Source organism: Entelurus aequoreus, linkage group LG16, assembly GCF_033978785.1.
Source record: "Entelurus aequoreus isolate RoL-2023_Sb linkage group LG16, RoL_Eaeq_v1.1, whole genome shotgun sequence".
Classification (NCBI taxonomy): domain Eukaryota; kingdom Metazoa; phylum Chordata; class Actinopteri; order Syngnathiformes; family Syngnathidae; genus Entelurus; species Entelurus aequoreus.
In genome coordinates this window covers 41,105,447-41,126,324 of record NC_084746.1, presented here as the reverse complement: position 1 = coordinate 41,126,324, position 20,878 = coordinate 41,105,447, and the positions used below count along the sequence as shown (strand labels likewise).

Here is a 20,878-nt window from a genome sequence, read left to right as displayed (position 1 = left end):
TGGGACACCCAAAGATTCACAGCCCTAGAGAGTGTTTTAACGTAGAGTTCTAATTCTTTTTTAAAGGCACAAAAAACAGGTTGGGTATTGAGAAACTTACATTTATGAATATAAAATGAGGTTGCAAAGGTAAAATTCATTATCAATTTTTTTTTTTTTCATAAAGTGTAAATCCAAATAGCACATCTTTTAAAACAAAGCACAGATTTTTTTCATGAAAACTTCCTCCTCGACAGGCCCCGCCCTTTCTACGTGACGTCACCAGCAGCAGCCCCTGCGTATATGCGCGCCGCGCCACGCCAGACGGCTTCAGTGGACCGAGGAGGTCGCAGCCCTACTTGACGCCTGCGCTTGGCCAGCCAAATAATCCCCGATGGATCTCGGTTGTTTCACGGCGGCGCAGCGGCTTTCGTGCCACGCCACGAAGGCGGATGTATGTCCCCCGGCGACGGAGCGCGCGTCCCCGCCGCAGCGAGCTCCCGCTCCCGCTCCCGCTCCTGCTCCGGCTCCGGCTCCGGCTCCGGCACCGGCGGCGAAAAGCGGCAGGAGTAAATGTGAACAAGGCAGGCCGGAGCTGGCACAGGTGGTGACCGACTCCAGGACGGGACGCTCCTACTGTAAAGGCAAGCTTCTCGGCAAGGTAGGCGTCCATTGTACTCATGTAATCACCCGCAGGTGCGTCCATTGTACTCATGTGATCACCCGCAGGTGCGTCCATTGTACTCATGTGACCACCGCAATTTAGCCGCAAATAGAGAAGGCACAGCCTTTAAAGAAAATGGACTAATGTCTTTGCTGCATCAACATGTTGCTGCCAAGTCTGCCGCAGAGTCCATTTCATGCTTGATGAATGCGGCCCTCGAAGCCTCATTTGGTGCATCAGACGCCACGCCGCTTGGGTATGAAGCAACAACTGCATCATACGAGCCCTGGGCGATATGGCCTTTTGTTAATATCTCGATATTTTTAGGCCATGTCACGATACGCGATATATATCTCGATATTTTGCCTTAGCCTTGACTGAACACTTGATGCATATAATCACAGCAGTATGATGATTCTATGTGTCTACATTAAGACATTCTTCTTCATACTGCATTTAATATATGCTCATTTTAAACTTTCATGCAGAGAGGGAAATCACAACTAAGTCAATTTATCAAAACTGTATTTATTAAGCAGTGGCACAAACATTCATGTCATTTCTAAAACAGGAAGTGCAAGATTGTCAGACATTTTAAAACAAGCTATTAATGCACTTTTCTGCATGATGTCACTAAGATGACATATCAAAACAACACTAAATGAAAGTGCACTTTTTGTCCAGAACGCCACTACGATATTTTAAAACAAATAAAGTGCACTTTTGTGCATGATGTCACACAAGATATTTCAAAAACTGGTCAAATAAAAATGATATATTACGTATATATGTTATATTTTATATCGCTACATTTGCTCTTTTTATACCTGCATTGTTCTTTCCATCCTTACACTTTCCATCATTGTAACTGAGCTACTGTGTGGAACAATTTCCCTTGTAGATCATTAAAGTCTAACAGGAAATCAAATTGTGTATGTTCTTCGCTATGTGGTCGGTTCCTGCGGATGTTTTTTTTCCATACGAAGATGTTGACATGCGTAGATTCAAGCACTCTTCGTTCTCTAGCGGGTGACTTTTCAAGTGATGCTACAAATTAGTAGTGCTGCTACTTTTTGCCGCGTACTTGACATATTATGGTTGTCTGTTCAACATCTTCCCGCTTGAAGCCAGACTACGGACCCTGTGCTGTTTTTCTTGGGAATTAATTCTTCCTCCATTTGGACTCCGACTTAAACTTATTCGGGTGTTACCATTTAGTGGTCAATTGTGCGGAATATGTACTTCACTGTGCAACCTACTAATAAAACTCTCAATCAATCAATCAAACCAGATCGGCACCTTCTCTCTCTCATATCACCACTCGCACCGCCCCGCTAATCACCTGCCACAGCTAATAGTACCATGCTGCTACCTCTCTGCTCTGTGAGGGTGTAGTGACTTGAGTCTAGAGCTGGGGTGTCCAAACTTTTTCCATTGATGGCCGGAAACTGAAAAATTAAAGCATGCGGGGGCCATTTTGATACTTTTCATTTTCAAACCATAACAAAATATATAGATTTTTTTTTTTTTTTTTAACAATTAGGGCTCCTGGGGCCCGTAAAGAGTCGCAGTCATTAAAATGTTAAAAACAAGTCAAATTATTATATATGCCTTTTCTGTCAAAGACAACTTTGTTTTTTTATAGTAAAACTGAAATATGCAGTATTTCCCCCAGCGCCCAAAACATTCAGAAAGCAATGTTTGATGTGAAGTAATTGGAGCCCTGAAAAGATCAATAATGCATGACACCATTGATTTTATTTTCATTATTATTTTTGATTAATCACAGTGAAAAGATAAATAAAATCCCACTAAATATCTTTGGGATCCAAAAGGTACCCCACTCATAAAGTGATACATTTTTATTATTTGTTTTACTTTCAACACTTAAGTTACGAGATCAACTTCAGATATATCTGTCGATTTTACGTTTGAACTATTATTTTGTTTGTTTTATGCTCTTTTGTCAAAGAAAACTTGGATGTTTTTATATGGCAACCACACAATATATGCAATATTTTTCCACAAACATATTAATGTGAAATATTTGAAGTAATTGGAGCCTTGAAGATGTCAATAATTCATTATTATTGATTTTTTGTCTTTTTTTTTTTTTTTTTGAGCAAGGGGTTATACTTGTATACTTGTATAGCGCTTTTCTACCTTCAAGGTACTCGAAGCGCTTTGACAGTATTTCCACATTCACCCATTCACACACACATTCACACACTGATGGCAAAAAAAGGAAAATAAAGATAGACAAAATAAAAAAACCAGCCTGCATGGCAGCTTTGTATCAACATTGCAACATTTTCTAGTTAGATTTCACCTCATTCTACTTTTTTTTATATTTTTTTGATTTTTGCAATGGTATTTCCAGAATGTGTGGCGGGCCGCAAATGGCCCCCGGGCCGCACTTTGGACACCCCTGGTCTAGAGAGTGCGTACAAGGTGCGCTTGTTTTATCTCTCTGTGAGAAGGAGAGACAAGAGAGAGTGAGAAAAGCCTGTAGTGTAATGCCCGCAGCTAAAAACAACTGTGAAAACGTATACTCTAATACTCACGATAGTCATTTTCTACATCGCACAGACAAACCCGCGATATATCGAGTATATTCGTTATATCGCTCACACCTACATCATACCTCGGTTTTTCCTCCTCCTCAAGGGTGGTTTCGCTCGATGCTACGAGATGACGGACCTGTCGAGCAACAAAATGTACGCGGTGAAAGTGATCCCGCAGAGCAGGGTGTCCAAGCCGCACCAGAGAGAAAAGGTACGATGGCGTGCAACGGGTGTACAGCGCGGCTTCAGCTCACGGGCTTTTCCGTTGCCAGATCACCAACGAGATCGAGCTGCACAGAACTCTGTCGCACAAGCACGTGGTCAAGTTCTCGCACCATTTCGAAGACCAGGACAACATCTATATCTTCCTGGAGCTGTGCAGTCGCAAGGTGAACAATCAGTGGTGTGCACGCCGCCTCTTTCCAGGTTGACCTTTTCTTCCTTCCGTGTAGTCCTTGGCTCACATCTGGAAGGCCAGACACACGCTGACGGAACCCGAGGTGCGGTATTACCTCCGGCAGATCGTGTCCGGCCTCAAGTACCTTCACAGTCGAGGCATCCTGCACAGGGATCTCAAACTAGGTGGGTGTGCTGGGAATGTGCAGGACTTTGGCCCCTGGAGTGCAGGACTTTGGCCCCTGGAGTGTTGACATCTGTCTGCTTTTCAGGCAACTTCTTTGTGAATGAAAACATGGAGCTGCGACTGGGGGACTTCGGTCTTGCTGCCAAGCTGGAGACGGTTGAGCAGAGGAAAAAGTATGTTAAGGATTATGGGAAACTGACTTTCCACACATTTGGGGCTCACGTCAAAGTGTGGGATTGGTACCGACTTCTATAGGCCCCGACCCAACAAATAGCTATCGATTTACATGAAATGAAACAGTGTCATATTTAAATACCTTTTTGTTGCTTGTGGTGTCCCACGCGGTTGCAGACTAAACACGGCTCAATCACTCGGCGAGGAAACAAGCACTCAGACCGGACTCCCAAAAAGTATGCCTGATAAAAAAATTAAAAAAACACTCAACATAAAATAAGGCACTGCTTTTCAGAATGCGCTAGCTCGATGCTAATTTACTCTGGCTTTGCTATGTACATGCTATTGATTAGCATTAGCGATTTTACATGGCAATTCCAAGACCTCCCAAATATGGTAACCAAAACTATAACTGAGATGCGAGTTACAAACAGAAGGTGTGTAAGAAGTGCAAAACTGACAGTATAAATACTTTGTTGGGCGCAACATAAGACTAGACTGGCACATTCAGCTTCATGGCAAAGACTACTTCCTCACTTTGCAATGTATTGTAGTCTATACCCTACTGCCATCTAATGTCTTGGAATTGCAACTGCACACAGTCTAGGATATAATACTTGCAAATGGACTCAGATATGTAATAAGTAAACATAGTTATCATAATGAACTAGTTTTTTAAATGTTACTTGAAAAACATGGATTTTAACCTGAAACTGTTAACATTTGTTACCATGCACCATAATTGATTCCCAGGTAATGGGAATTAGTCTTTGTTTCGGTACCAATGTCAAAGTCTTTAGCAAGCTTTTCAAATGTCTGCCTCATTGGGGAGTAACACTTCAAACTGCACTGACACAAGGGAAACCACCATCATGTCACAGATGACTGTTGTCATACAAAAGTGTCAAGGAGCAATCACAGTTCAGTCCAATCTTAACCACAGTGTTTGTTAAAAAAAAAAAAATCAAATAACTCCACAGTCCTGGCCTAAATTGTATCTCATAACTAGAAGAGGTGTGAACGCGCCACTGCTGAAGTTGAAGTGAAATGCTGACAGGATGTAGTTTGAATGTAAGAATAGTTTGAATGTTGAAAAGTAAACATTTCCAGGAAAATGGGAATTAGGCTTGGAAATTGTTAGTTTGAATGTCCAGGATGAGTAGATGTGTGTTGGAATGGTTTGAATAGGTTGGAAAATGTGGGAATTGTGCAACTTGGAAAAATGTCCAAGTCATTTCAATGGGAACTTCCTGGAAATTTGGGCATTTTGGGAAAAATGGGATTATTTGGAAATTGATTAGGAGCATGAATGTCCTGAATGAGCGGAATTGGTTGGTGTTGGAATTGTTTAAATCGGGCAAGAGATGTTGTAGTAAATGGTATTGGGGAATTTAGGGAAAATCAGGAATTTTTTTTGAAAATGGTAATCTTGAATGGTCTGAATGAGATGAAATGGTTGGTGTTTGAATCAATCTAGAAGTGTTGAAGTAGTAACATGTTGAATTGAGAAATGGTATTACGGAATTCCTAGAATTTCGGGAAAACTGGTAATTTTTTCAGATCAAAAAACTTTAGTTTTTTGGCCTGATTAAGAGGAATGTTTTGACGCTGGAACAACTGAAATGCGTTGGAAAAATGTGAATGGAGTAGTTGCCAGAAAAAAGGGTGGAAATGGGGCTCTGGAAAAGCAGGAATCCAGAAATTTTTTGAAGTTTGAATGTCCAGGATGGTGGAATGGGTTGAAAAATGTGGGAAGTTTGAAAAATGGCCAATTAATTTTGAATGGGGAAAAATGTCCCGGAAAGCCTGGAATTCTGGGAATTTTTGAAATTTGTCAAGGGAAAGCCCGTGATTCCCTAAAAGGCTGACCAGTTTGAAGTTGGAACTCTTTGAATCGAGTGAAAAATGTGGAAGGTAGAGCGTGGCAAAATCTGGAGAAGAATAATTAGATGAATTTTGGTGTAGAAAATCATGTGTCAATGTTTGGTGCATTCACACAATTAATCCTATCACTTTAAAAAAAAATATATATATATATATATCTGACAGCTAGAAATAAAGACTTGACATAATCCACTCAGTCAGAAACCTGCTGGAGAAGTGACTAGAAGTGCTTGTAAACATGCATTATGTAGTGTGAGATTATGCAACATTTTAGTCTTTTTCTTCATTTGGGCTCTATTGATTGAACATTTACTCTTATTGATTGAACATTTACTCTATTGATTGAAGATTTACTCTTATTGATTGAACATTTCCAACCGCCCTCACATGTGCTCCAAATCCCTGAGGGAGGGAGAAAAAAGCAATTGTCTTTTCTGGTAAGCACGATCATGCCAAAAGTCACAACACCACCTATTGTGTCGTACTTGAGCTAGTGCCACGTGGGTTTTGACTTTGTGGATTATTTTGTTGACTATTTCTTTATGTAGAAGATGACAGTTGTCAGATATAACTTGTGATGATACAATCACACTAGACCGTTGGTTCTCAAACTTTTTTTCACCAAGTACCGTGGCTCTCAAAGTACCACCGTAATACCCAACATTAAAGTACAGTAGCATAGTAGGTTTAAGTAATAATTAAAAACAAGGCAGAGGTTTTATTTAACAAGTATTGTATTTTCCGGACTATAGCGCGCACCAGTTTATAAACTGCACCCACTGAATTTGGGGGGTGGGGGGGGAAAGCCACACTGCAAAGCTGCAAATATATATGTTGTGAAATGAGTTATTTTACAAATGTTTGTTTACATACCTTGTTTCCAAACGGTGTCTGTAACAAGGCAGTTAAACTGCTGATCAAACAAAACCGAAGTCATGGTCATGGACCCACTAGCTGCGCAAGCTAGCTCTCTAATTGGCTAAACAGACTCAATAACTCCATGGTAACGTTTTGATGAATTTACTGAGGAATTTGTGAAAATAGCACAATACCAAAAGAATGCCATTGTAAGTTAATAATAATGCAGACACTTGTTAGCATATGAGCTAATGCTAATGACGCTAACTTCATTACATTACGATAGCGCGTACAAATATGCATGGAAACACTCCTACAGACATCACACATGGGAAAGTTTAGCGAGTAAGAATTGTTTTAGTTATATTGTAAAACTCGCAAACGTTGCTTGGAGTGATGAATGAAGAATCCGTACATGTAAAAACGCTATGGACGGTTATAAGACAGAACGGCACTTCTACTTCCGGTTCAAAGCTTTAAACAGCATGAAACACCCAGCAGCACCTGCAGTGAGCGAACCCGTCCAACAATAACACCATTTAAGTGTCTTTTGCATAGGTTTGAATCAGGGATGTCCGATTAATGGCTTTTTGCCGATATCCGATATTCCGATATTGTCCAACTCTTTAATTACAGATACCGATACCAACCGATATATACAGTCGTGGAATTAACACATTATTATGCCTAATTTGGACAACCAGGTATGGAGAAGATAAGGTACTTTTAAAAAAAAAATTAATAAAATAAGATAAATAGATAAATTAAAAACATTTTCTTGAATAAAAAAGAAAGTAAAACAATATAAAAACAGTTACATTGAAACTAGTAATTAATGAAAATGAGTAAAATTAACTGTTAAAGGTTAGTACTATTAGTGGACCAGCAGCACGCACAATCATGTGTGCTTACGGACTGTATCCCTTTCAGACTGTATTGATATATATTGATATATAATGTAGGAACCACAATATTAATAACAAAGAAACAACCCTTTTGTGTGAATGAGTGTAAATGGGTGAGTAAGGTTTTTTGGGTTGGTGCACTAATTGAAAGTGTATCTTGTGTTTTTTGTTGATTTCATAAAAAAAACAAAAGCAATACCGATAATAAAAAAAACTATAATTTCCGATATTACATTTTAACGCATTTATTGGCTGATATCGGCAGGCCGATATTATCGGACATCTCTAGTTTGAATGAAAACTACTTGCTTTGTGGCTGTCTGCGAAGAAAAACCCATAAATCAGCCGCAGACTCCAAAGCGTAGGAAGAAAAGAGCGGCAATTTACGGCCACTGTAACATTTTCAACTAAGATTGTGCTTGAATCAAGTGATTGGTATTACCCATGTACCACTAGTGGTCCAGGAAGTACACTGCACTAGACTAGGATGCACGACTGCAGGTGTTTGTCAAAAATAAAGACATGACATAATCCACCAAATAAAAAAACTTGTTGTATTATGAAGCGATGGCCAGAATACTGGAGATCAGTAACCGCTGAATGTCCCGTTGTACGGTCGCTTGTAGGGATCTGTCTCCTCGACAATCGCACGCTTGGCATTTGTTTGGACTTATGTAACGTGCGCAACCTTCCAACTGGATCGCCTCCAACTAAACCGGTTTCCAAGTGGCAGTTGAATGTAGCGCCCGGTTTCAGTATCGGTTTGACACTTTCCTGTGGAATACCATAAGCAGGAGCGAAGGTATAGAGCAGGGGTCACCAACCTTTTTGAAACCAAGAGCTACTTCTTGGGTACTGATTAATGCGAAGGGCTACCAGTTTGATACACACTTAAATAAATTGCCAGAAATAGCCAATTTGCTCAATTTACCTTTAACTCTATTAATAATTAATTATATTTATCTTTGTGGAAACACTGATCATCTTTATGATTTCTCACAATAAATATATATAGAAACAGATTTATATCAATATGCAACACTTTATTTTTATATTTTCTCTAAGTGCACATTTTTCAAATTGAACATTTTCAAATGATCACTTCTAAGACAGTCTTGTGAAATCACAATATCCCATTTTTAACTAGGTAGCCACTAACATTTTTTTAACAAATCATGAATTACTTTGCACCATGTTTGTACAAATAATAACTAATGTAAAATACAAAAGTTAACTCTCAAATTTTTAAATAAATCATGTCACACTTTGAACTGGACACCAAATCTGTTATCTGTTTCTTTGTCAGTTTTTTACAGGTTTTTTGTAGAGAATAAATGATGAAAAAAACACTTAATTGAACGGTTTAAAAGAGGAGAAAACATGAAAAAAATGGAAATTAAATTTTGAAACATAGTTTATCTTCAATTTCGACTCTTTAAAATTCAAAATTCAACCGAAAAAAAGAAGAGAAAAACTAGCTAATTCGAATCTTTTTGAAAAAATTTCAAAAAAAATTTATGGAACATCATTAGTAATTTTTCCTGATTAAGATTAATTTTAGAATTTTGATGACATGTTTTATATAGGTTAAAATCCAAATTTGTTAGAATATATAACAAATTGGACCAAGCTATATTTCTAACAAAGACAAATCATTATTTCTTCTAGCTTTTCCAGAACAAATTTTTTAAAAGAAATTCAAAAGACTTTGAAATAAGATTTAAATTTGATTCTACAGATTTTCTACATTTGCCAGAATAATTTTTTAGAATTTTAATAAGTTTGCAGAAATATTTCACAAGTATTCTTCGTCGAAAAAACAGAAGCTAAAATGAAGAATGAAATTAAAATGTATTTATTATTCTTTACAATAAAAAAAATAAATTCACTTGAACATTGATTTAAATTGTCAGGAAAGAAGAGGAAGGAATTTAAAAAGTATGTGTTTAAAAATCCTAAAATCATTTTTAAGGTTGTATTTTTTTCTCTAAAATTGTCTTTCTGAAAGTTATAAGAAGCAAAGTAAAAAAATAAATGAATTTATTTAACCAAGTGAAGACGAAGTCTTTAAAATATTTTCTTGGATTTTCAAATTCTATTTGAGTTTTGTCTCTCTTTAGAATTAAAAATGTCGAGCAAAGCGAGGCCAGCTTGCTAGTAAATAAATCAAATTTTAAAAAATAGAGGCAGCTCACTGGTAAGTGCTGCTATTTGAACTATTTTTAGAACAGGCCAGCGGGGGACTCATCTGGTCCTTGCGGGCGACCTGGTGCCCGCGGGCACAGCGTTGGTGACCCCTGGTATAGAGGGAAGGTTTCATGTTGGAATGGAATACTGTGAGTGTGTGATGAATAAATATCCCTGTGTTTGGTGTAGGACCATCTGTGGGACCCCCAACTACTTGGCCCCCGAGGTGCTGAACAGGCAGGGCCACGGCACAGAGTCAGACGTTTGGTCCCTGGGTTGTGTTATGTAAGTACGGCCATTTCGCAGCAGTGTGCAAAATAGCAAGTCTTTTGTTTTTGAGTCAAGACGTCTTTGGGCAGGCTAGAACATGAATGTCCCAGACCACGACCTGGTGTGCGTAATCCGTCTGCTTCTGACTCATGACACCTCCTTCAGGTACACGCTGATGTGCGGCAACCCCCCCTTCGAGACTCTTGACCTCAAAGAGACCTACAAGTGTATAAAGGAAGTGCGCTACAACCTGCCTTCGGCGCTCTCGCCCGCCGCGCAGAAGCTCATCTCTAGCATCCTGCAGAAAAACCCTCACGACAGACTCACTTTGGATCAAATCCTCAATCATGAATTCTTCACCAAAGTGAGCAGAAACCACGAAAAGGTCAGCTGGCCAGGTTCCTAACGGGTCTTGTGCCTTGCAGGGTTTCACCCCAGACAAACTGCCCCCCAGCAGCTGCACGAGCATCCCCGAGCTGCATCCTCCCAGCCCTGCCAAGAAGTTCTTCACCAAAATGGCCAAGAGTCTCTTCGGCAAGAAGAAAGCAAAAGGTAAGCAATTATGGACACTACAACAAAAGTCTCATTTAGACAGTAGCAAGCTACATGTAGCTAAGCTAACTACATTTTCCAGTAGCTTAGCTACTTTTAGAGCCATGTAGCGAGGTAGCTAACCTCAAAGCTTCAAGCAGAGAAAATGGACTGTGAATCCGGGCCAAAAGAAAATCAGTATAAAATCCAAAGACCTGGATGAATGAGAACATGCATACATACGTGAACATCCATGATGATTGCCTGGTGTTCCTATGATGAGTCACCATTGGCTAAGGTTAGGGCCAAACATCACGGACTGGCCAATCAGAGGCAAGATAAGGCGGGTCATTGAAACCAGGAAGTAAAATTATAACAGTTAGCACTTATGTCACATGACCACGAGGGAGTCGGAGACAGAGGGACGCTTCAAGCTGACCACTCAAAAAAAAAAAAAAACACATTTGAAAATGTCAGAGGAATTCTTTCTTGCAGATTATATTTTTCCTTTAGTGATGAAGATAACTTGCAGGAAACCCACAATAATGTGTGTCCTTGGCCATATTTACAGAAAATAAACCCTTACTTTTAGTTGTTTACTCCGTAAACGAACATAACTGTTATCATCTAAGATGTGGAACACAAATGTAGGAATGTTATAGATATTTATTATTATTATTATTATTATTATTACCCATGTGGGCCCATAGAAATGTTGTTCAACGTAGCTTTTGATGTAGCTAGCTACTTTTTTCCTGTAGCTTGTAGTGTTCATGGAGAGTTACTTACTTACATTTCCCAAGTAGCTTACATCGAGACATTTATTTTTCTAAAGCTGCCTCCAAGTACAAGTCCATTTGATGATGCAACACTTGATGATGTCATGAAGGCCTGTTGGAGGTGTGTGAGACTCCTCATTGTTGCTGTTGCAGTGGAGAAGACTCAGTGCGAGGAGAAGGAAGACAAGGACATTTCCAAGCTGGTTTCTGGTATCGTCAAATGTTCCATCAGCCGGCAGATCAGCTACAAAACAGTGGGGCTAAATGAGGTGAGATTATGATTCACATCATGTCTCGTTTTTCTACCAAACAGTCTTGTCAGGTCAAAACAAGACATTTCTATACATTTCAAGGTCTTCTCAGAATCTTCTGAACTCCTCTTTCCATGACTTTTTTAAAAATGTTTTAAATTTTTTTTTAAACCCCAAATATTTTAGCTCAAAATGGTTTGTCTTCTTGATATAGTTTTACATAGTTTCTCATTGGACAAGATTTTGGGAAAATTGAACCTTTAAAATATCCCATCTTTATTATCATATTAAAGATTAAAGATACCAATGATTGTCACACACACACTAGATGTGGTGAAATTTGTCCTCTGCATTTGACCCATCCCCTTGGGGAGCAGTGGGCAGCAGCGGCGCCGCGCCCGGGAATCATTTTGGTGACTTAACCCCCAACTCCAACCCGTGTTGCTGAGTGCCAAGCAGGGAGGTTATGGGTCCCATTTTTATAGTCTTTGGTATCATCCAATATACAGAAAAAATAAATAAGGATTTTGGTATAATAGATGGAATATGTTACCTTTTGGAAATGTTTCATCATTTATAACAAAATAATAGAAAATAAGAAACTGAGATTTTGATAGAAGAATACTTTACCTTTTTAAAATATTAGATTTATTACAAAATCTCAGTTTCTTCTTTTCAGACAAGATTTTGGTTAAATAGATGGAATATTTTAAGGTCAAATATTCCATCTGGCCACTACTTCTCAGTTTCATCTAGTCAGCCAAGATTTTGGTATAATAGATGAAATATTTTACATTAAGATATTCCAAACATCCAATATACAGAAAAATAAATAAGGATTTTGGAATAATAAATGGAATATTTTACCTTAATATATTCCATCTAGTATACCAAAATCTTTGCTGAGAAGAATAAACTAAGATATTGGTGTAATAGGTGGAATATTTTAAATTTTTTTAAAATAAAATATTTACCTTTTTAAAATATTCTTATACCAAAATCTTGTCTGACTGCAATACATAGTGTGGCCACTACTTTTCAGTTTCTTCTAGTCAGACAAGACTTTGGTATAATAGATGGAATAGTTTACCTCTTAAAATATTTAACTAAAAATATTCCATCTATTATACCAAAATAGATTAAATATTTTACTTCAAAATAAAGTGGTTTACCTTTTTAAAATATTTCATCTATTATACCAAAATCTCAGTTTCTTCTTCTTCGCCAAGATTTTGGTATAAAATATTTCATCTATTTTGGTATAATAAATGGAATAGTTTACCTTTTTAAAATATTTACCTAAAAATATTCCATCTATTATACCAAAATAGATTAAATATTTTACTTTAAAATAAAATAGTTTACCTTTTTAAAATATTTAATCTATTATACCAAAACCTTGTCTTGGCTGACTGACTGGAAATTGAAAATTAGTCTAAATCTGAAAATATGCACATTGTACTATTCAACAAGTGTATATGATATTCTATACGCATACCTATATGGTAATAGGAGTATATACACATATGGTAAAGGTGTATTGCAGTATCAGCGGTGAGTTCTTGGTACATATGTGAAATATAGCCACACAATATTCATGCTAATAGCCTGCTGACATCAGCACATTAGTTATTGGAAAAACAAAAGTCATATAAGTAACAGGACTGTGCTGGGATTTTAATTGAAATAGCCATTATAAAACAGTCAATTTATGAAAGTGTGTATTGGATATTGGGAATAATTTACATATACAATTTACATATTGGGTAAATGGCGAAGGTGATTTAAGTAACAGGACTGAAAGTATCAGTGAGTTGTTAGGATAAAATTAGCAAATATGTTAAACATGGCCACTAGGCACATTCTACAATATATATAATTAAAAAAAGTAATTTTAAGGAGCGGGACTGTGCTGGTATTTTAGTTGAAATATCATCCAATATACACAAAACTAAAAGAGCATCTGAACGATGCCACTTCCCGTCCCACCATGTGACTTGTGCAAAGCTCCACATTTCTCTGAGGGGCTCATGTGTAATTGCGTTCATTTATTTAATACATTCATAGCCGTTTCTGTAAATGTGTCAGTGTTGGCCATTGAGCACTTTGCTAAATGCTAACACAGGATAGCGAGCTAATCACGGCGATACATTTACCACATAAAGTAGGGCAAGTACACGCGCACATCAGGGTAACAGGACTGAGGGGAAACACACTGACACAACTTGAGTTTTCTTTGTAAAAAAAAAAGAATTTCAATTCACACTTAAGCATAGTAGGGAAAAGGAGGAACACAAATGTCCATTATAATTATGGAAATACAACAGATATGAGTAGTCCAGCTTTTAGGTTAGTTCAAAGTGAGTTGTATATTCTATTACTGGGTATGACCCCTAAACTTGTTGAAAGGATGATCTTCTGAGTTGTATTGTATATTCTATTTCTGGGTATGACCCCTAAACTTGTTTAAAGTGATCTTCTGAGTTGTATTATATATTCTATTCCTGGTTAAGACTCCTAAACTTGTTGAAAGGGATCTTCTGAGTTGTATTGTATATTCTATTCCTGGTTAAGACTCCTAAACTTGTTGAAAGGGATCTTCTGAGTTGTATTGTATATTCTATTCCTGGGTAAGACCCCTAAACTTGTTGAAAGGGATCTTCTGAGTTGTATTGTATATTCTATTCCTGGGTATGACCCCTAAACTTGTTGAAAGTGATCTTCTGAGTTGTATTGTATATTCTATTTCTGGGTATGACCCCTAAACTTGTTTAAAGTGATCTTCTGAGTTGTATTATATATTCTATTCCTGGGTAAGACTCCTAAACTTGTTGAAAGGGATCTTCTGAGTTGTATTGTATATTCTATTCCTGGGTAAGACCCCTAAACTTGTTGAAAGGGATCTTCTGAGTTGTATTGTATATTCTATTCCTGGGTATGACCCCTAAACTTGTTGAAAGGGATCTTCTGAGTTGTATTGTATATTCTATTTCTGGGTATGACCCCTAAACTTGTTTAAAGTGATCTTCTGAGTTGTATTATATATTCTATTCCTGGGTAAGACTCCTAAACTTGTTGAAAGGGATCTTCTGAGTTGTATTGTATATTCTATTCCTGGGTATGACCCCTAAACTTGTTGAAAGGGATCTTCTGAGTTGTATTGTATATTCTATTCCTGGGTAAGACCCCTAAACTTGTTGAAAGGGATCTTCTGAGTTGTATTGTATATTCTATTCCTGGGTAAGACCCCTAAACTTGTTTAAAGTGATCTTCTGAGTTGTATTATATATTCTATTCCTGGGTAAGACTCCTAAACTTGTTGAAAGGGATCTTCTGAGTTGTATTGTATATTCTATTCCTGGGTATGACCCCTAAACTTGTTGAAAGGGATCTTCTGAGTTGTATTGTATATTCTATTCCTGGGTATGACCCCTAAACTTGTTAAAAGGGATCTTCTGAGTTGTATATTCTATTCCTGGGTATGACCCCTAAACTTGTTTTAAAGGGATCTTCTGAGTTGTATATTCTATTCCTGGGTATGACCCCTAAACTTGTTAAAAGGGATCTTCTGAGTTGTATATTCTATTCCTGGGTATGACCCCTAAACTTGTTTTCAAGGGATCTTCTGATTTGTATATTCTATTCCTGGGTATGACCCCTAAACTTGTTGAAAGGGATCTTCTGAGTTGTATTGTGTATTCTATTCCTGGGTATGACCTCTAAACTTGTTTAACGTGATCTTCTGAGTTGTATTGTATATTCTATTGCTAGGTACGCCCCTTAAATGTTTGTGTTGAATCCTGTTTTGTTTTTTTTAAAACCCACCTGCCTTTACCTTCATCTTCAGGTAGCCTCACCCACCGGTCAGCTGGTCAGTTCTGTGCCTCTGGAGCAGACTCCTGCCGAGGAGGAGTCCAGGAAGTCCATCTCGCGCTCCTTTAAGGGCACGATGGCGAGCAGCTCTGAACGTAAGCTCAAATGCACTATGCCCCCCCTTAATTTACTCATAATTCACTTATATTTCGCCCCCTCTCCAGCGTGTGAAGACGTCCTCACGCCTGCCGCCGTGTCTGAATGTGCCATGAAAATCCTTAATGGCTGCTTGGCCGCCATGCCTGCAGGTATGCATCACATGAGGCCAAACCTGCTCTTTGACTTCCCGCTGTAGCACAATGGAAACACATTCATGGGTTACATTCTTTGCCAGCCAAGCCCTTCTGTAAAACCTGCAGGATTTGCTGAGTCATGTGGCTTCCAGAGCCTCTCAGCCTGTGTAGAATTGTGCTAGGGACGTATTTACTCAATTCTCAGTTGTCTACCTGCATTAATTCTTTATTTGTCCTTTTGTGCAGCTGCCAAGAATCCACCCTGCCTGTCCAGGCCGCAGTCCTTCCTGTGGGTAACCAAGTGGGTCGACTACTCCAACAAATATGGTTTTGGCTACCAGCTGTCTGACCAAAACATTGGTGTGCTCTTCAACGAGGGAACACACCTCAGCCTCTGTGACCAACGCAAGTAAGAGTTCATGATGCTAGTGACAAAACCTCATCTCTTAGGGCAGGAGCTGCAAAAAATGAAGTCTTATATAAGTGTTATAATGAAGGCAACACATGATGTGTCTATATTAGTAATATTAGCCTACTATCAAAATGACTTAAGTCTTGTATAAGTGTTATAATGAAGGTAACACATGATGTGTCTATATTAATAATATTAGCCTACTATCAAAATGACTTAAGTCTTATATAAGTGTTATAATAAAGGTAACACATGTGTCTATAGTAGTTATATTAGCCTACCATCAAAATGACATTACAAGTCTTATATACTGTAAGTGTTATAATGAAGGCAACACATGATGTAAATGTATATTAGTTGTATTAGCCTACTATCAAAATGACTTTAAAAGTCTTATAGAAGTGTTATAATGAAGACAACACATGACGTAATTGTGTATATCAGCCCACTATCAAAATGACTGTCGCAGGCTGACAAAAATGTTGAAATGTAATATTTACTCTACGCATTTTTACAACATCGGAAAACATAAGGCTGAGATAACTCCTGGAAATGACTGTCTTAGAATGGCCAAAGGTATAGATGTGTGTCCAAGTTAAAAGAAACGGCAGGTTGTCTTTTTCTCATGGATTCATTGCAAGCTGGGTAATGTTTGCTGTGGTCTGGAACAACATGGCACACAAACAACTATCATAAATGTAGCTAATATTACATACAGATAATGTGTCATGAAATATACAAATATAAATTAAATACAGAGTACACAAAGAAAATTAAATGAGCTCAAATAGACTGACAAACGAGGCATAATGATGCAATATGTGCATACAGCTAGCCTAAGTAGCATGTTAGGATCAATTAGCTTGCAGTCATGCACTGACCAAATATGTCTGATTATCACTCCGCGCAAGTCAATAACATCAACAAAGTTCACCTTTGTGCATTCACACACAGCACAAAACGCTTGGTGGACAAAATGAGACAAAGGACTATGGGGGTTAATTTGTGTCTTTATTATGAAAGCCTTTTTATTTTTACGCTGAATTTATGTACCTGAGTTTATTGCGTTTGAATTTTGTGAACTATTTTTTTACATCAAATTATGCTGACAATTTCATTAAAAATAAATTCAGTTTAAAAATTTTTTAAAGGTTGTATTATGCCAAGGTAGCCCAGTTAACTGCTTTTTTTCATGCTGTTTTGCAAGAGCCGTGTCATGTGACTTCAAACTTGACACCTCATTGGCTTGTTCTGAGACAGGATCCATTGCTTCTGTCTTAATTTACCAGATGTGACTCCAGCACTTTGAAACAGCACATTTTTCAGCACGGAGTTTTTTTTTTTACACTGAATTTATTTTCAATTACATTTTCAGCATAATTCGTTGTAAAAATTCTGTTCAGAAAACTCAAAACGCAACAAATTCCGTTAAAAGCTTTCGTAATAAAGACACAAATGAACCTCCATAAAGGAGTGGCATAAAACACATCTTTCTGTGGCAGCATCTGAGAAATTTGTACATATAAACAAACTAGGGTGAGTTCAAGGACCGCTGAAATTGGTAGGACAAAACGTCTCTCACCAAATACTGTCATCAGTGACGCATGTTTATTATAAACACTGGGATTTATATAAATTAAGGTTTGTGTCATGTTTGTCCTACACAAACCTATTAAAACTAAATATAATTGTTTTCCATTGTCACACGTTTTTGAAAAAACTCTTCTCCGCAGCCAAGCTTCATAGTAACGTTTTGTTCTGCTCCCACAGGACTGTGCACTACTGCTTGACCAACAATAAGCACTTTAGTTTCCCTGCCAGCTCTCTACCCGAGCAGCTTCGCAGCCAGAAACAAATAGTAGAGCTCATGGCCAACTACATGGAACAGAATCTCATGGAGGTACAATACATACCTGACTTGGTTGCCACCTATGAGAAGAAAGTCCTCAACCTGTTTGTGCTGGTGAACAGGGTGGAGATCTGCACTGTCGGGATGAAGTTGCAGGTCCTCCTCCTCTGCTGCTGCAATGGGTGAAGACTGACCACGCACTTGTGATGCTCTTCAACAACGGCACTTTGCAGGTTAGAACCACATTTTATTGCCCTTCAAATACAACTGAATTGCTTCTTGAACAGGGTTTGCATTGAAGCAAGTTTCTCCTTAAACAATGTCGATCTCGTGTGTGGGTGTACTTGTCTCACCATCCTTGTGTGGACATACACTTGACAAACCACCCTTTCTGTGAGGACCTTTTGACTTGTGAGGACATTTGCCTGGTACTCACAACTACAGAAGTAACATTTTTTTTTTACTTTGTTTTGCTTTCTGAAGTGAGGTTGCAACTCTACTCCCATCTAGTGCTAGATATTTTTTTTCATCATTCTAGCTATAGTGGAAAGGGGGGCCCTCACAACCTACTAACCAAATGTGGGTCCACACAAATGTGTAGCTATAGTGGAAAGGGGGGCCCTCACAACCTACTAACCAAATGTGGGTCCACACGCGTGTGTGTGTGTGTGTGTGTGTGTGTGTGTGTGTGTGTGTGTGTGTGTGTGTGTGTGTGTGTGTGTGTGTGTGTGTGTGTGTGTGTGTGTGTGTGTGTGTGTGTGTGTGTGTGTGTGTGTGTGTGTGTGTGTGTGTGTGTGTGTGTGTGTGTGTGTGTGTGTGTGTGTGTGTGTGTGTGTGTGTGTGTGTGTGTGTGTCACTAGCTCGGTGGTGCACTCAGTTTGAAATCACAAAACGTCTGTACATTCACAGAATTTACTTCTATTAATTTTCTCGGCGTGCACAGGAGAGGGAGGAGGCAGTGTCCACAACGCTGTGGATCCTTTGCGAATGTTTCAAAGCACACATTGCTTTCTTTGGACTCCTATTGAGCAAGTAACATTGGTTTATAGTAGAGTATCATGAGGAGGACAAGGATGCCTGGTGGGATGTGTTGTGGTGGTCTACAGCCATGCATTTGTAGTTTTTGCACCCTTTTTTTAACGTCCAAACTGCACGGCTTGCAATGTTCATTTCACGATCCTTGACCGTTGGTCTTCCTCTGGCAGGTGAACTTCTACACGGACCACACCAAGATCATCCTGTGCAAGTCTTCGGACGCCTCCTACCTGCTGACCTACATCAGCCGCGAGCGCGTCTCCTACACGTACGCCCTCGGCGCGCTGAGCCAGGCGGGCTGCACCCCGGAGCTGCGACACCGCCTCCGGTACGTGGTGCATCTCCTGCAGCACCACGCCGACGCCTGAGCGCTGCGTCGTCCTCCCGAGTGTCCGCCCCCTCCCCCGTGCGCCAACGACCATCTCGTCCTCTTGATTGTTTCGCCGTGCCAAAACTCTCCGGAGCAATATCCCCCTCCCCCGCCTGGACTGGTGCTGAGGCAGCTGATGATGTGATGAAGTTGCCAGATGACGCATTTTAGCCTCTTAAGGCTTTGTGCCTGTCCAGCCTTTGCCTCAAAGGTGCTCTTGGAAGGACGTGATGACGGATCCCCTCACATGTAGATGCCTCAAAAACCACAAGCATTCAGCTTCTCCTCATAGCTTCCATTAGTGCCAAATGTGTGTCTCTATTGTCACAAAACATACGTTGTTTTGAGTGACCTTGCAGCACAGAACTTTGTAGGGAAGGACTGACCTTCCTGACCTCTGTGTTCATCTTGTTGAAAGCAGAAGATGCGAGCCAGCGTTGGGATCTTTACCTCACATGCACACTCCACATTCCTGGCCATATTTTGGTGAGGATCAGAGAAAGCCTTTGCTTCTTCGGCCCTTATCGTCATTTTTTCTTTGGTGCGTTCACTGACCTAAGGGGCTATGGGAGCAACACAATACACTGTTAGAAAAGCAACTGTCTTAGATTATTATTTTTTATTTTTTTTATACCATCACCTGTCTTTTGTTTTTAAATGAATACCAAAAGCATTTTTAAAGTTTTAGACTCACTTGAGGTGACTGTGGGTCTGGAAAGGAGGGAAGGGAGGGGGTGAAAAGTGCCTTTTGGAGGGATGTCTGTAAAGTGCAATAACAACCCTTTTTTGTTTTTTGTTTGTGAATGTCCAGCTGACAGATTTAACGGTTGGATGTACTTTTGCACTTTTGCGAAAGTTCAAAAGCGCGTCCAACAGCACTACACTCACTACCCGGTGTATTAAGCTTTTAAAATGGTGGATGTAATATTTAGGGTGGAAAAAGAAAACCTTGTACTCGATGTCTTCAGCGGTTCGCAGTGCTTTTCTCCACCTAGAAGTTGTATCCTGAAAACTGTGACCTGGAATGCAAGTGTGGTGTACACGTGTTGTTTGCAAAAACATTGTGAAAGCCATCTGCCGATTTAGACAAATTCTTTATTTTCTTGGCACATAATGTCTTGTTAATTTAATTTTTTAATTTATTCATGGTTTTTTTTTTATTTATTGTGTAAATGTTGGTCTTGACACAAAGAAATGTTCAATTCCACTCACTTTTTGTATGCATTGTACGGGGGGAACGGGACAAAAATAAAGTTTATTGAAAAGAGCCTTGGTTTGATCCTGTTAAACATCTTCTTTGACAGCAGAAGTGATGATTAGTCAATTGATTTGCTTTGGCCCTCAATCACAATTGGATGTGGTCTTCCATATACAGTATGTGAGACACATTTTGACCAGAACTTCATTTAAAAAAAGAATAAGTGCGCTTTTTAAAATGCTATAACATAAGATGCAGTCGCCAGCGGAAATGGAAATA

At 38.9% G+C, this 20,878-nt stretch overlaps 1 protein-coding gene across 1 annotated transcript; it reads left to right on the top strand.

The window, feature by feature from the left end:
* Nucleotides 1-296: 296 nt before the first annotated feature.
* plk3 (polo-like kinase 3 (Drosophila)) lies at nucleotides 297-20,670 on the top strand. Its single transcript, XM_062022867.1, has 15 exons — nucleotides 297-640; nucleotides 3,311-3,418; nucleotides 3,480-3,596; nucleotides 3,660-3,789; nucleotides 3,876-3,963; nucleotides 9,988-10,083; nucleotides 10,234-10,432; nucleotides 10,494-10,620; nucleotides 11,532-11,647; nucleotides 15,477-15,597; nucleotides 15,667-15,750; nucleotides 15,982-16,144; nucleotides 17,918-18,047; nucleotides 18,119-18,229; nucleotides 19,202-20,670. Exons 1-15 carry the CDS (start codon nucleotides 374-376, stop codon nucleotides 19,397-19,399), a joined length of 2,055 nt encoding a protein of 684 aa, XP_061878851.1. The 5' UTR covers nucleotides 297-373; the 3' UTR covers nucleotides 19,400-20,670.
* Nucleotides 20,671-20,878: the final 208 nt, after the last annotated feature.

Coding starts and splice junctions, on each gene's coding strand:
- plk3 (XM_062022867.1), top strand. CDS start 374: ATGGATCTCGGTTGTTTCACGGCGGCGCAGCGGCTTTCGTGCCACGCC. Junction 15,598..15,666: donor GATGGCGAGCAGCTCTGAAC/GTAAGCTCAAAT, acceptor CCCCCTCTCCAG/CGTGTGAAGACGTCCTCACG. Junction 16,145..17,917: donor AGCCTCTGTGACCAACGCAA/GTAAGAGTTCAT, acceptor CTGCTCCCACAG/GACTGTGCACTACTGCTTGA.